General features: G+C 38.9%; 1 protein-coding gene across 1 annotated transcript in view; it reads right to left on the minus strand.

The window, feature by feature from the left end:
• The window catches only part of PHEX (phosphate regulating endopeptidase X-linked), a 124,911-nt gene that overhangs the window by 86,800 nt on the left and 22,238 nt on the right, over positions 1-15,873 (minus strand). The window contains exons 4-9 of the mRNA XM_077343042.1: positions 6,981-7,067; positions 6,022-6,248; positions 5,138-5,206; positions 3,980-4,096; positions 3,413-3,496; positions 2,985-3,130 (exon numbers count right to left, since the gene is read on the minus strand). Coding sequence (XP_077199157.1) covers positions 2,985-3,130; positions 3,413-3,496; positions 3,980-4,096; positions 5,138-5,206; positions 6,022-6,248; positions 6,981-7,067 — 730 coding nt within the window. The remainder of the gene's footprint in view (positions 1-2,984; positions 3,131-3,412; positions 3,497-3,979; positions 4,097-5,137; positions 5,207-6,021; positions 6,249-6,980; positions 7,068-15,873) is intronic.

The raw sequence follows: 15,873 nt of genomic DNA on the forward strand, positions 1-15,873 counted from the left end.
ATAAATTTATCTACAGAGAGGATGAGAGTTTCCAGAGTAGAGTGACATGAGACTGCCAAATGGGTTTTAAACCTTCCAGTTCAGAAATTAAGCATCTCAGAGCACTACCATTTATACAGAATCGAATGACACTTTTGTAGTTTGCAGTCATTCACCTGAAGCTTCAGCATAGCTGGATCTCTTAACACTAATGCTCAGAGACATTAAAAACACATTTTCAGACTCAGCACTGGCAGTAAAATAGCATATTTTTCTCTAAACTTGTTGGCAATATTAGCCTCTTACACATAATAAAAGATATCCAGTGACATATCAACTCCATTAAAAAAATTGCAAGCAAGCTGATGCTATTTGTAATGATTTACTAGAACAGCATTAAGCCTATATTCCTGAGAAAAAGGCTGCAGCTAAGAATATGAGAATGCCCTGTGGAACATTTAAAGCTGTAATGTTAATTTTCATCAAACCAATCAATTGATTAAAGATTGTTAGATCCCTTTTAAAAGTCTGCAATTAAAAGGGCATTGTCCCCAGTGTTTGAATTCAGTCTTGGAAAGACTTGGGAAACAATGAGCCGTATCACTGCTTTCTGGTTCATTCCAACTTTCAGACTGTCAGGAACATGTCATTGGGAGGAGACATGCAATGGACTGTGGGGAGACTTTCCAACCAAGCTCAAGCTGCACTGCACTGCACAAACTAGGGTTTCTTTGCAAAGAGCATGAACTTGGCATTTGTTAAGCTATGTTCTCCCTCTCTTCTCATGGTTTGCTGAGATTGAAGGAGGAAGTCTTCAGTTTAACCCCAGTTTGCTTTGACAAATGCAAGCATCTGAACAAACTGAGGTTAATTTGTTTTCAAAAACAACAACCCTTAACCCAGTCTTGATATGCCACACAATGGGAGGAGGGAGGGGGAATAGTGTGGAAGGCTTGACAGGAAACAGACTTTTTATTTTTAATTTATTTATTTATAGTCTTTCTCACAAGGACTCAAGGTGGATTACACCGAGTGAGTCAATACAATCGACAAAATGACACATGCAATAAACAATGCGTTGGTTCCTGGGTGTCTGCCAAGGGGTGCTGAATTCATCTGCTGGGCCAAGCACCAGAAGGTTCTGAGAAGTTTCAGAAAGAGTGTAACCACAGAATCTCTGCTTGTTACCACCCAATCTTCAATTCTGACACCTTTGCTCTTTCTTTCTTTCTTTCTTTCTTTCTTTCTTTCTTTCTTTCTTTCTTTCTTTCTTTCTTTCTTTCTTTCTTTCTTTCTTTCTTTGACTTTCCATTCATCACTACATTGACCTCTCATTAGAACCTCCTTTAATTCCTCTCTCCAATCCCCTAATTCCACACCCCAGTGGTCCCCAACCTTTTTATCACTGGGGACCAGTAAATGCTTGACAATTTTACTGAGGCCCCAGGGGGGGGGTAGTCTTTTGCTGAGGGAAGTTGCCGCCGCCTGAGCCCCTGCTCCACTTTTTGCTGAGGGATGGCTGAAATAAATCAGTTATTTATGTTTCATTTATGTTAACCGCAAAACTAAAGTGGAAACTTTAGAAGTAATATAATTCCTGGTGTTTCCTGTTTGACTGAGCTGTAAATTTCTCAAAATATAAATGAAATTGTGACTGGGAAGAGCCAGAATTATTTTTTCATTGTGTCTTTATTGTTTTTTTGAAAGGGAATCATAGTTCTAAAGAAATCAGGACATTCCATGGCAACAATCATATTTCTCAATTTCTTAGCAGCATGTTTTCAATTACAGAAAATTGGATCTATTGTTCCAAAAGAGGAAGGGTTTCCAGTGACATACACCCTATGGAACAGGACTGTGGCTCGGAAGTACATCATGTGCATTCTGTCAAGTCTCTGGTTCAGTCCCACAATTTCAGACAGCTGGTGTTGGAAAATTCCTTTTTGTACTTCATAGCCATTTTCAGCCAGAGTAGGAAAAAACTGAATTAAATAGACAAATTAACATATATCATATCATATTATAGGTTCATATGATATAGCATACGAGTTACAAGATGGAAGCTGCCAGCTTAAAGCTTCAGTCAGAAGGACTGCCTGATATCTCAATATCAGTGGGTTTGTGGTTGGCTAGCAGGTGTGGAATTCTATGCAGTGCCATCAAAGCAGGAGTGGAAAGTTTATAATACTCCTCCCAGATCTTTTTATCTCCTAATTCCCAAACAAATATTCCAGCAGATAAACTAGCACACAATCTCAGTCTTTAAGTGCTACAGCCCAAAAATTGCTGAGCCCCTCTATAGCAACCCTTTCTAAGTCTATGGTTCCTTCATACTAGGATGTGGATTCAGTTCCTACATACCAACAAAAGAGGTCCCTTTCTCTCATCTCCCTCCACCGGGTCTCATGAACAAAATTATAATAACAAAAATGAAAAAAATGAGAGCCAGCATTGTGTAATGGATAGAGTGTCACACTAAGATCAGGGAGATGCAGGTTTGAGTGCCCACTCTGTCACAGAAGCTTGCTGGGTGCTCTTGGGGCAGTCACACACTCATGGCTGACTGTACCTTAACAGGGTTGCTGTGAGGATACAATGGAGGAGAAGTGTAGAAGCCACTGAAAAGAACGGACATGCTTCAGAAGAAGACATTCATGAGAACAAGCCACTACTTTGCACCGTAAAAGTGCAAAGAACTGTTATTCAGCTTATTTGTGATATAGCTGGTGCATAAGTAATGAAAGATGATGCAAGCAGTAGTAAAGCTTAGGAATAGCAGAAACTGTCAAGAGAATACTCCATCAAGTCTGAGTCACTGCTTCCCATTGCATGCACTCATTAGCAATAAGTTCCTTGCTAGCACTTCATTATTGTGTGAACCTAGTGGCAGAAATAATGCTGAGCATTGTGTTGCTGTTGAAAATGAAGTCTCAATTCTCAAAATTGTGTTGAGCACATGAACATTTTACTGAATACCAATTACACAACATGCTGGAAATGCTTACTTTTTCCGTTCACTTTCTAGTATTCTGAATAAATCTTTGAAGTACTGGGGCACACGTACAATCACATTTTCTGAAGCATCTATATCCTTAAGGTGAGGATAGAGCTTTGTGTCAATCACCTTCTTGATAAACCCCAGCCAATCAAACTGAAAGGCAAATAGACATCGTTATTGTCTCTTACTTGCCTACAATTAGCTAAATGACAAAAGTGTTGCTTATTTTCAAGATCACTGCACAACAGCACAAATATTGTAGAACATAAATAAAAATGCAGCTGTATTTAAAATAATAATAGTGAACACCTGTTTCTACTAATGTTATTTAAATTGCCATCTTATGCATGTCTGAAGCACCTTTCATTTCAAAAAGGTAATTACACAGTCCAATCAGGCATTAATACAGTCATTTTCCAATTAACTTCAACCAACCTGTGGGATCATGATGTTCAGCTCTGATAGGTTCATTTTATTGTACATAGATTCACTGGTTCGATTCTCATGCGGAATGATTATCTGCAGAATACAAATGCAAACAAATTATCTTTCTTGAGATATCTATTGATGTTTTGGTAACATTCACACATCCATTAATTCATAATTTTTCAGAAATTACAGTCGATTTCAAGAAATTCCATTATTAAAATCCATTATTAGTTAATAGCAAAAATCCCTTTTTATTTAAATATATTGTGATATATTTTGCTCCATGTAATTTGATAGTAAATGTATCACAATTTATCTAGATTTATCCACTCATTCATCCGTTCATTCCCACCTTACTTCATGATACCCAAGTACCTCAAATACTGTCCAAACAATGGGGTGATGCAGTAAATAAAAATTGTTTTATTCATCTTTTTTCTAGCATACTTTAATCCCTATAGAAACAATGCGAAATCATTCTTGAAACCCTTCAGTCCTTCTGCTCCCAACCCCTACTGATATTCCAGCTGTCACCAGCTTAGCTGAAATCATCAATTTTACAAGAATACTAACCTCAGCTATTTTTACTTCCAGTTTAAGCACAGACTTCATATCCACCTCAGCACGCGAAGCATTGGCACCCAAAAACACAGCAGTATCCACCATGAATTGTAACAGAGCATCTCTGTACTGTAATTGGAGAAGAATTCTATAACCATTACAGTGTTCTTTGCCCAATTAATATCATATTGCACACCAAAGACACACAAAAATTAAATGATCAAGTGTTAACCTGAAACCTATTCTCCTAGTTCCATTTTTAATTTCACAATTATAATATTATATATGGTAGGAAACTACTGAATGAATAAGAGATAGCTTTTTCCTGCCTCACTGTAAATATAAAATTAGAATTCTGTTCCTATTTCTGTCCTTAATTTTACAAGACTGATGTTAAATGTTTTATTATTATATATTATTAATATTTATGCTCAAGTTATTATTAGGTATAAGGATGGAAATATCAAGTTTTTTTGTCTGTAGAAGCAATGATAGCTAAATGGACCATCCATATTCAGGGACAGTATACTCCTGCATATTATGCTGGAGACATTTATTGGTGTCGAACTATTGTTTGTAACCTTCTCAGACGTATTTGGTTGGTGACTATTTAAAGTATGCCTAGTGAAATGGTGATCACCACTTTGGGGTCAGAATGCAAATTTCCTCCAGACCATATTGACCAGGGATGCTGGGGGGGGCATCATCTGGACATGGAATTGGGGTCACTGTGGGTAGGCAGGTAGTTGGGAATTTCCTTCATTTTAATGGGGGTTGGATTAAATGACCCTGGAAGTCCCTTCCAACTCTATGATTCTGTGACTGGCTTAAGCTAATGAAAAGTGTCTCATGCTACAGATGTCACATTTTTATACACAGATACCAGAGGACACATGGTCTACAGGCAGAATGCCTATACAGACCACATTGAAGGCATATGATTGAAACGGATGCATGGTTAAGGAGAATGAGGGATGGGAGAGGAGATAATCTGTAGACAGTGGAGAAAGATGAAGATATCTCAGGAGAGTCAACTGTTTGGTCAGCTGTAAGCTCACAAGTGAGAAATGTTCAAAAAAGATTGACCTGTATAGTGGCATTGAAAATAAAATACCTTAACATAGAAATTATTTTACATGCAGATGCAACACTAAGGCAAATAATACTCACAGACTTAGCTTCTGTTGTGTTCTCCAGGTAATCTTCCCGTGATGATAAAGAGAGTGATGCTTGGTCTAGCTATTTAAAATGTACAAAGAAAAATAATGTTTTTCACTATTTACATGTATGCAGCTTTACTCAGCATGCTGAATGAGTAGGAAAAGATACATCAAAATCTAAAAATCAAAAACATAATTGTTTCCCTCCATTAAATGATAACTTATTTTAATTATTGTTTTCAGACATCTATTAGGACCTAACCTCAAGACAAGACTTTGTTCTTTGTAAAAGAACAGTCTGTACCTGACACCTAGTAGCTTCAGCATTCTACCATATTATTCCTCAAACTATAAATGTGTTAATGTTTGGTACATTCAGTTTGGCAATTCACTTAAGCATTCAGTAAGTAGAATGCTGGCATGTGCATTCTGTGAGTCATATTGCTAATCCAATTAGAAATGTATTTAATGTGTCCCATAGTTACATGTGCTGCACTGACTTTCAATCATTCACGTACATATACACTAATAATCAGATTCCATGGCGATGTTGTCGAACATGGTGGGAAAGGGCTGATAGTTCCAATCAAGAAAATTAGCTGAAGGATGGATAATTATGAGTTAAGCTCAGTTTCAATAGTGACTTTTTTCATGAATAGGAAAGGGTTATCTGCATATGATATCTACAAGGTTAAAAGGTCTCATAACCAAGAGTGTGTTGCAAGCTACTGTTCCCTGCAAAATGAGTTGGCCAACCATGGTGTAAGGTCAGGAGAGAGACACGGTGTATGGACTATGGGCACACACTCATTATTGCTTAAGTGTGAACTACTAGATGCTGCAGGTGAGCCAGTGAAAACTTTCATCCTACCTGCATGGCTTCCTTATCCATACCTTTATGATGTGTTCATTAGAGATCTTATCATCATAACCCACATACAGTCGGATGAAAACCGAACTGCCATACTGGCCACGAAGAGTAGCCAGGGTCTGGAGCATGCTGAACTTTCTTTCTGACCATAATCCTTCAGGCCCAAGATTTGATTCCAACACAGGCCAGCGGAAGGGAGAATGTTTCAGCAAGTTTAAGAGAGGTTTTGCATCAGCTTTCTCTATCTTATCTGAGAAGAAAAAATTAAGAATGATAAGGCAGACAGTCCAATTTAACAGTTGCCATTAAAATATGTATCATGTGCAGACAATGGAAGATGGTATGGAAACAAAATTAATTAACCTTTGTTAATATCATTGACCAAAGTTGCAGAGTTGGGGTGTTAGGTTTTCCAGCTCCAGGATCTGGGAATTTGGGAGACTGAAACGGGTCTGATTTGGGGAGGGGAGGGATCAATATAATGCCATAAAGTCTATCTTCCACAGCAGCCATTTCTCCAGGAGAGCTGATCTCTGTCACTTGGAGAAGAGTTGTAATTAACAGATGTCTAGCCACAGCCTCAGACATTGGCAATCCTATGGGGTGCACACAGCAGGCTTCTATGACAGGTAAGGATTTATGTATGAGTAAGTTATAGTGTGATCCTAAGAATCCTTTCCTGGGCCCCACTGAATAGATCTGAATAAGATTATTAGTAGACCAGCTTAGAATTACTCCCTGTGTGGGACTTCTTCCTGAATGTGTAGCCTATTAACCACTGGGAAGAAAGCTTCAGCAACAGATATTAAAGTTAGTCTTCTGACAACTCTCTCCATGTTTGATATGAAAACAGATGGAATTACCTTCAAACCTGCGTATTATAAAACTTCATGAAAACAATTGAAATTAAAAATGTGCATCCAAATATTAAACATATTCAGTTTCTTAACTACAGTTTTGAAAATAAGAGTGAATTACTTACTTTCATTCATACATGAAGAATAAAGTATTTTGGCCTTCTGTACTGCTTCACTGTCCCGCCTTTTGCTCAGAGGTTTCTCTAGGAGGGCTAAAAGTAATATGAGGAGACAACATGTTTCTTCAGCCACTCTGGAGTTTAATTTTCATCAGTTTGTTTCATCAATGTGTTCCATTGTTAAAACAAGAGAATTCCAGGCTGAATGGAGTTATGCACCCTGGGAACATCTCTTCTTCAGACTTGGGTAGCAGCACATTAGTGGGAGAGTCGCTACAGGCTCTCTCACTGCTCAGCATGTTCTAGATCAAAATTCAGCCTTTGTAAGTAGGTTTCAAATTAAAATAATCCCTCCCCCACCAAAAAAGAGAAAAGCTCTGGAAAAATAGAGATGTCATCATTCTCAGGTCCACTGGTTCAGGCAGGGATCTCTTGTTTTCTGTACGCACCTTGCCCTCAATCATATTACCCCCAAACTTACCCCAAACCAAAAGAGTGATGTATTTTAACATGACGTGTGAATGTATCCCAGAAGTGATGTTGGCATGTTAGGGTTGTCAAGGGTGATGTTCTGGTTTTCAGCAAAACTCTATGGTTAGAAGTAAATTCTAATTTAGGGTATTGGCCAAAAGTCAGAGCATTACTATCTTCAATATCCCTTCCTCCACATCTCCAATGTTCCTTCCAGATGACATTGGCACTCCTCATCACTCCTGGAAACCTCCCCCTCCATCCCTGCCAGCAGTGTCGATGGACCTGACAACCTTACCAAGCAGCTACCTTTGAGCTATGTGTTCACAAGATTTTCTTCCATGAGACAAAGACATTCTTCAGTTTGTAATTGGATACATGTTAAACTTACACTGATGGAGAATTTTGTATCCCAAGGAAACCCAATTTTTAAAGAAACCCAATTTTTAACAAGTGCTACATTCCAAATTCTTTTGTACTAGTCCATTATTGATGGTGAGTTCTTTCATTTTCAAGTCTTGCTATGAACATTCTTTCTGCAGACAGCAAAGATGTAATTTATTTCGTAACATCAGTTCCAACATAAGTATTTAAAAACACCCCCCAAAATTCTTAGGAGTCAATTGTTATTTCATAGCCAGTAATATATTTTATCAGTCCCAATATTTTTACTGCATAGGTTAACTCAGAGGGTATTTCAACAACAGCAAAAACTAAATTATATCTGCATAATATTAAGCTTGATAATGCCAACAATCTATACTGTCTATACTGTCTAATCGTTAGTATATGTCAATCTCAAAGGAACCAAGTTCCATCTCAATTAGAAGAGTATTTTCAGCTGGTAGTAAGGATACCACTGATGGAACCCAGAAGTTGACTATATAGGACACAGGATTTTCATAATATTTACTAAGAATTTTCTCTCCCTCAATCACCAGGCCCACCTGCAGGTTTATATAAAGATCTGTCTTATATGTTCAGGTCTCAGATCTCCAGATTTAAGCGTCCTGTAGCATATAATGTTATTTTTTAAAATGTCCTTTTTGCTTTTATCTTTGTGGATTATCTTTTGCTTTTTATCTTCAACAGAGTGGCTAGTGGGATATAAGATATAAAAAGTTGAGAACCACTGAACAAAAACTTTCATGTGTACACACATTAAAATGTAAAACTTTATTCATATATTTTTTGCATTGTTGTCTTGCACTTTCTCCAAGAACCACAGAGCACCACAAATGTTCTTGGCCTGGTTCATCTTATTCTTACAACACCCTGTGAGAAAGGGTGAGCTAAATGAATGAAACTGGCCCAAGGCGCCCAGTGAACTTAATGGCAGAGGAGGGATTTGATTTTAGGATACCTCATTGCTAGTCTGGCACTCTAACCACTGCACTTCAACAGAATATTCCATGGCATTACAAATGGCTCACTTATCAGATGTTTACATAAACAGTGGGAGAAATGCTCAAGGGAGTTTAGACTCACATATTAAAAATGTGCACAGTATCCATAAAACAAGTGAAAAGAAACATCTGCCCTTTTTTTTAGGCACAGATGAAGAACATCTAAACAAACTAATTTATTTTTCTTCCAGGCCAAAACCATAAAACACTACTACTTCCAAAGGAAGCATATCAGATTTCATGTAATTAACCATAATTCGTGGTCATGAAAGGCTAAGCTCAGAACTGACAAAGCTAAATCTGTGCTTGAGAAACCCAGGTGGTTGTGGGTTTTCCTCCCAGAACACAGCAACAGAGGCAAAGGCTACATTTACAGTGGATGCTATCTTATTCCTTCCTGGATGTGGGGCTGGAGTGAATTGTTCTTTGTCTCTGGTAATCTGTGCCTTCAAGAGCTATTTATTTAGATCCACATCCTGCTTGATTCCTAGCATTTTGTGATACCTTGTCAATTTCATATTTTTAAAATGGGATGAGGAAGCAACTGCATATGCCTGCAGGATACAGAACCACAGTAAGAAAGAAGAATGGTAAACGAAAAAATAGAATCCTGTAACGCAGTGGTCCCCAACCTTTTTATCACCGGGGACCACTCAACGCCGGCGCCCACTCACCGGGGACCACTCAACACCTTTTACTGAGGCCCGGTGGGGGGGTAGTTTACTCCTCTACTCTCAACCACTGCCCTAGCGCTCTCTGATCGCTATGGTAATATTTAAACATCCCTTCAAAATAAGATACAGACACGCCACAACAATGAAGTGTGTTGTAAAGGGCTGGGGGGGGGATGAAGTAAAGGGCTGGGGGGGGGGAGAAGGCGTCCTTCGGGGCCCACCTCCAATTAGTCGAAGGACCACATGTGGTCCGCGGCCCACAGGTTGGGGATCGCTACTGTAACGTATTAATGTGAAGCATGAGGCTTTGCCCTAGAGATGCCTTGTGTTGCTTCCCCGTACTTCCTATAACCCCCACCCCCATGCACAGTTACCTATGAGAGGGAGTATAACATACATTGAGACTTCTCAGTAAATCTGCATAGGATTTCATTGTAAATGCCATATTGCAGTATGTTTTCATTTCTTGCCATCTTCATATTCCCAGATCATTTCCAAATTGTCCTCCAGGGGCTTCCCTGGCATTCCCTTGACCTAATTAGCTCCAACATACACTCCACTGAAGAGCAGCCAGGTTTGTCTCAGTGCAGGATTTACATCTAACTTGAAATATAAAATGGCAAGAGCAGGTGCCAGAGCCAGTTGTTAACTGCTGCTCCAAGGCAATGGAATGCCATAACTTGCCTCATTAAGCAAGTGTCATCTGTGCACTCCAGAGGAGGTTCAAGGTGTTCATATTCTCTTTTAAACCTTCCAAACTCAGTGAATTGATTCAATGTTCATAATAATTCAGTGATTTCTGCCAGGAGAGTTGAAAAGCCAAAGATGCTTCTGCTTCTGCTTCTGCTTACCCCTCCCTCCCCCCCCCCCCGCCCATCACACCTAGCTCAGCAGAAAAATCCATATCAGATCATGCTCTGACTCTTGCTGGCAGGTACACAAAACCAAGCCTAGAAGCCTAAAATACAGATTTAACATAGATCACAAATACAGATTCACAGAATCACAGAGTTGGAAGGGGCCATACAGGCCATCTAGTCCAACCCTCTGCTCAACGCAGGATCAGCCCTAAGCATCCTAAAGCATCCAAGAAAAATGTGTATCCAACCTTTGCTTGAAGACTGCCAAGTGAGGGGGACTGCCAGTGATTGTCCTAGGTGACAAGGGTGAAGATGGCCAAGAATGATTTATGACCGAGCCAATATGGTATTAAAATCCAGTGTGGTATAATGGTTCAAGCATTGAAAACTGCATAGAGTTTATGTGCATGCAGGGAACTGGAATTGTGTCTACAGCCCCTAGACATCTATGCATACAGTCAAGCATCTGTAGTGAGCCTTGGAGTGAGGAGAACCAAGTTCAAATGGGTGCTTAGCCATCACACAAACCGAGCCACTCATCCTCTCAAAGGAAGGAGAATAGTTGTAAGAATATACAGAATGTTTAATGTACACTGCCCATTGGGGCCTCGAAGGACTAAGCAATTACTTTTCTCATACCCTTTCAGTATATACAGTTCTTGCTGAAAATATATCTCTATTCAATGTAGATCTATATATAGCTTTTTAAAAAGTATGCGTGGAAATTGCTATTAAATATTTTTAAACAAAATACAGGCTCACAGAATCGAAGTTCACTACAGCTATGTTCAATACTCTTGCCCAATAACTAATAGTTCTGCAACATCTATAAATCTAATAATAATAATAATAATAAATAATAATCTGGAAGTTCTGTACTTTGTTTCAAAAGTGACTGAGCAATATGAATAATTAGCCTAAACTTATGTGCTACCTTTATTGGCTTCTTAGCAATGCAGCTAATTTTATTACAATTATAATGAACCAATCACTCTTTCATTCAGCATTCTTACAAAGACAGGAAGCAACGGAGGTCTTTTTGCCCCAACTCTTACTTGTTGAAAGAGAAGGCTTCTAGTGAGGCTGTTCTACCCTCTCACCTAATCTGGACTCACAATTCATATTTATCGACATTTTAAAGGCAATCTAAGGGATCTGCCCAGCAACTGCTGACAAAACCAGACTGACTTTTTCCTATGGGTGAAATATCCTCCACTAAGGGCCTATTGCATCTCTCTCACCACTCTCTGTCCTGCAGCACTTCATGCCCCAGCCCATATCTTTTTTGTGTTTTCCCTTGATGTATTGAATTTTTACTTTCTTGCATGGGTGCGCACACACACACAGCTGCTCTGGACTTTCAGCCAAGTGACTCAGACCATGGGGCTCACTATTCCTTCCAGGCAACTTTTTTTTTTTTAACGGTTTCTTTGGCAGGAGACTGGGACTTGCATGCATGTTGCTCGGGTGGGTGGGCCCCTTCCCTGTCTCCAACTAAACCCCGGATTTGTTCCGGCTGTGCCTGGCATGGAGCCATCCAGAAGGCAGCTCCCTGACCAAGGAGGTAGGGGGGCTCTTGCTCTCCCTCCATTTCCCTGCCTTTTTTCTCAATGAGAGCTCCTTGATGAGTGCCGCCTGGGAGGAGGGGAGGGAGATTGCATGGAGTTGGCACAAGAGGCAGCTCTTTTTTCTTCTTTCTTTCTTGGTCTACACCTGAATGTATTAGGAATTATTTGGCTGCATCTTTTCAGAAGGTTGATGTAATGCAGCATCCCATTTCACACAGCAACCAGGCAGATGCCTATGGCAGAGTCCTAAGGAGGATGTAAGGGCAATAGCCTTTCCCCAGGGGTCAGTGCTAAATACTGCTACACTGCCTGTGAATATGGAGATGCCATTAGGGTAGCCTGGATGAAACAGTGGCCTGTTTACTGCCATGCCATGCAAAGCTTTAGCTGCTGGTGTCCACATTTTAAACCCCTGTTAAGCAACCATAGGTTCCATTTAGCTGTCAGAATGCATAGTCTTTGACAGAGCTATCCTCCTGGAGTTTAGCTAATCATATGGACTAGGTTTTGATGAAGGGTAGCCTACAGGCAAAGGCAGAGGTGGAATGGCATGGCTGTGTCCCACATGGGCGATAACCTCTGGGCAGCTCTTCATACCGACTGCTACCTAGACCCCTTTGTACCTTGCACTCAACCAAACACATGACAACACAGCACTCCGCAAAACCCACACCCAGCCACTAGCTAATGCTTGTTGCATTTCAGCATGCAAGCTGCTTTACTACCAGCTTACAAATATAGTGCAAAAGAATTCACATACACAAATGATGAAAATTATCTGCTAAGAGCTGAAGCATCTTGGATTCAGAGATGGGTACACTTCTTCCATTAGGTTTAAGCAACTCTTTGGATTTAGCTATCTATATTTAAAATGATGAGAACAAAAATGAAATTAAGAACATATTAATTAAACCTGGGTTTATGTGTTCGTAGAAGCAATATATTATTAAGGATATTACTTTGGACACATCATGCGATCAAACTTGTTAGAAAAATCATTAATGCTCGGCATGGTCAGCAGCAAAAGGAAATGTAGTCCGCTGGTTCGACATGATCAAAGCCGATACAGGGATGACCATGAACCAACTAAAAGAAGAGGTCATTGACAGGGACGTGTGGCAGAAGCTTTCCTGTGGAATTTTCAAGGGTCGGATATGACTGAACGGATGACATCAATCAATCAAACTGAGGATAGATCATCACAGTTTTTAAATTTTGCTATAATATATGTATTTATCATGTACGAACTATTATACTTTGATATTTTTCTTACGAGTGTGTCTGATGAAGGATTGAAACAGGGGTTTCTAGAATTCTATTATACATATGCATTTACATATGTATTTTTGCTCCCATGTGGGCACAGTATGATAATATTACTACAAGAAACTGAGTTGAACTCCAAGGACAGAAGAATTTTCACTAAAGAATCTCAATCAATGAATACATAGCAGCTTATGTTGGACTACAAGGAAAATAATGTTACTGGATATTAATCTACAGATAGCCTTGAATCAACTTAGAACTATGCAGACGGCAATTGATAACAACAAACATCTATTGAGTGTGGTCTATTCTATACCTTTAAGAATAATAAGAATCGATTTGCTGCTTTTTTGAGCTGTGTCCATTATTATCCATCCTAGGGACTCGTACAATTAAGGTTAGAACACTGGTGCCTAAGGTACCATGTTGGGTTGTCACGAATAATTGTTGGAGGTTCATATCACTCCACTTAAGCAAGGTTGTCATTCTTGGGGGGGGGGGGATGCAATTTTCCTTGGATTACAGGTGATCTCTAGACTACAGAGATCATTTCCCTTTGTGGAAACAGCAGTTTTGGATAGTAGATTGTATGGAATCATATACCCTTCTTCCCCTTCTTCTTGTACTTCTTCCCCTCCTCAAATTCTGTCTTCCCCAGATCTGCCACAAAATCTCCAAATATTTCCTAACTTGAGTTAGTAACTCTATAGTTAAGTGTCCTGAAGGCCAAACTAGATCAAAAAGGTTATGTTACCACCCTAACAGTAAATGTCTATCATCTTCTGTGAAGTAAAATACAACCTACAATGAAATCCCAGAATTCCTACAGGATTCCCCCCCCCCTTTTCCCTTTAAATAAGCTACCTAATTATACACCTGTGATAAATGTTACCTTTAATCTTAACTGGCTATTTCTGGTTCTTGTCATTTTCCTGCCTATGGGCAAAGCCATTATTAGTATGGTTTGGATATCTTTCAAACTATTTTTTCCTCCTTTTTAAATCAAAATAAGGATGGATGTGCAGGATGGGGTTACACAGTCAAATACCTCACTTTTGCACACACAAAAATTGGGAGGGGGGAATGGTGTATTTTCTTTGAAAAAAGTGCAAAATGCATCCCATTACTGCTGTATCACCACAACCAGTCCCAAACATCTGACATTAAGGGAAAGGTGCTCCCTAGGCAAAGGGTGTTATTTCTAGGTGACATCTCTGATTTCGTATATTTACAAAATTGTATTTTTAGGATCACACCAGTAATCCTGCTGATAGAATATACAAGGAAGCTGGAAAGGTGACAGTAAGAATCAGCACCCATTTTTCACACCAGCTATGATAATTGCCATTCAACAAAAGAGACAGATGCTGGACATTTGTAAATAAATATGGAGACATTTGAGGCACGCCATAGGCACAGCTTTTGTTCTGTTCTGTGGCAGCTGGCCAAATTCATTTTTTAAAACCCTCAATGCCATAGTTGTGATTTTTTTTTATCCTAGGAAACCATGATTTGACTTAAACACACAAACCTTAATTACAGAGTTGGAGTTTTACACTAGGACATTCCAGGAAGGATTCTTTGAGAATAGTTCTAGTATCTGATTTCTATTTTTCCGGAACATCCAGGAATAGACATACAAGTCACAGAAGCCTGAGTTCTGGGGTGTTTAAAAACATAAGAATGCTAAGTATATACTGTTCTTGCTGAAAATATCAATCCAACAGCAACAGATCTCTAAAATTAGATTCTATATTTTCATTCAAACTTTATGTCTTTTCCAGACCTCTGTAAAGAGAGGAGAAAAAAGAAAAATTGAACTAATGAAGCTGGCACATCTATTTTTCAGTACAGATATCCAAGATATTGAATATTAGAATAAAGCTGCAGAAAAACACCAAAACATTTGTAGTGCCAAAATACCATCTATACTGCATTCCTGAATAATGTAAAGGTCATGTAAAGAACAGATATACAGTACTAATAGCACAATCCTAAATAGAGTTGCACTTTAGGGTGTAACTCCACTTAAGAAGAATGTGAAAAGACTATTTCTGTTGTCAAAAGAAATGAAAAGCCTCAATGGATGACCAGACACTATTTCAATATAATATAAAAACAAGATATAGGATGCTTTCCATGCAGTCAGAATTACAGGGACATATTCTTTTTGAGTAGGGTCTTTTTGTAAATCTCCCTTGAAGAAAAGCTGAGGGGAGTGAATTAAATCTTGCTAGCATAAATTAGATAAGCCATTTAGAAGTTGGCAGAGTTTTGTTTGGAGAGGGAGAATAAAAATGAAAAATCTATGCGATGTTAAAAAGAGGGAAGGATAATCACTACCAAATTAGAGGTTGTATTTTGATGCATGTAGTCTAATTTGGATAAAGGAGTGGATACCTTGAAGAGATCAGAGATTATTAACATTAGGAGATTTAGCTCTGAAGTTTGGCTGGCACTTGTACCCTAATGGTACAAAAAGGAGAAAGCAAATTAACAATTCTTAGAACATGTTTTAAGATTTGTTTTAAGATATGAAATAAGTATAAAATGAAATTGAAGACAAAAAAGGGAGAAGAGATATTTTCCACAAGACCCAGGAAATCAAAGGGAAATTTAGGCATGTTGAAAGGTCACCACAAATAAACATTAAG

The sequence above is a fragment of the Paroedura picta genome, chromosome 6 (genome assembly GCF_049243985.1).
Source record: "Paroedura picta isolate Pp20150507F chromosome 6, Ppicta_v3.0, whole genome shotgun sequence".
NCBI classification, from domain to species: domain Eukaryota; kingdom Metazoa; phylum Chordata; class Lepidosauria; order Squamata; family Gekkonidae; genus Paroedura; species Paroedura picta.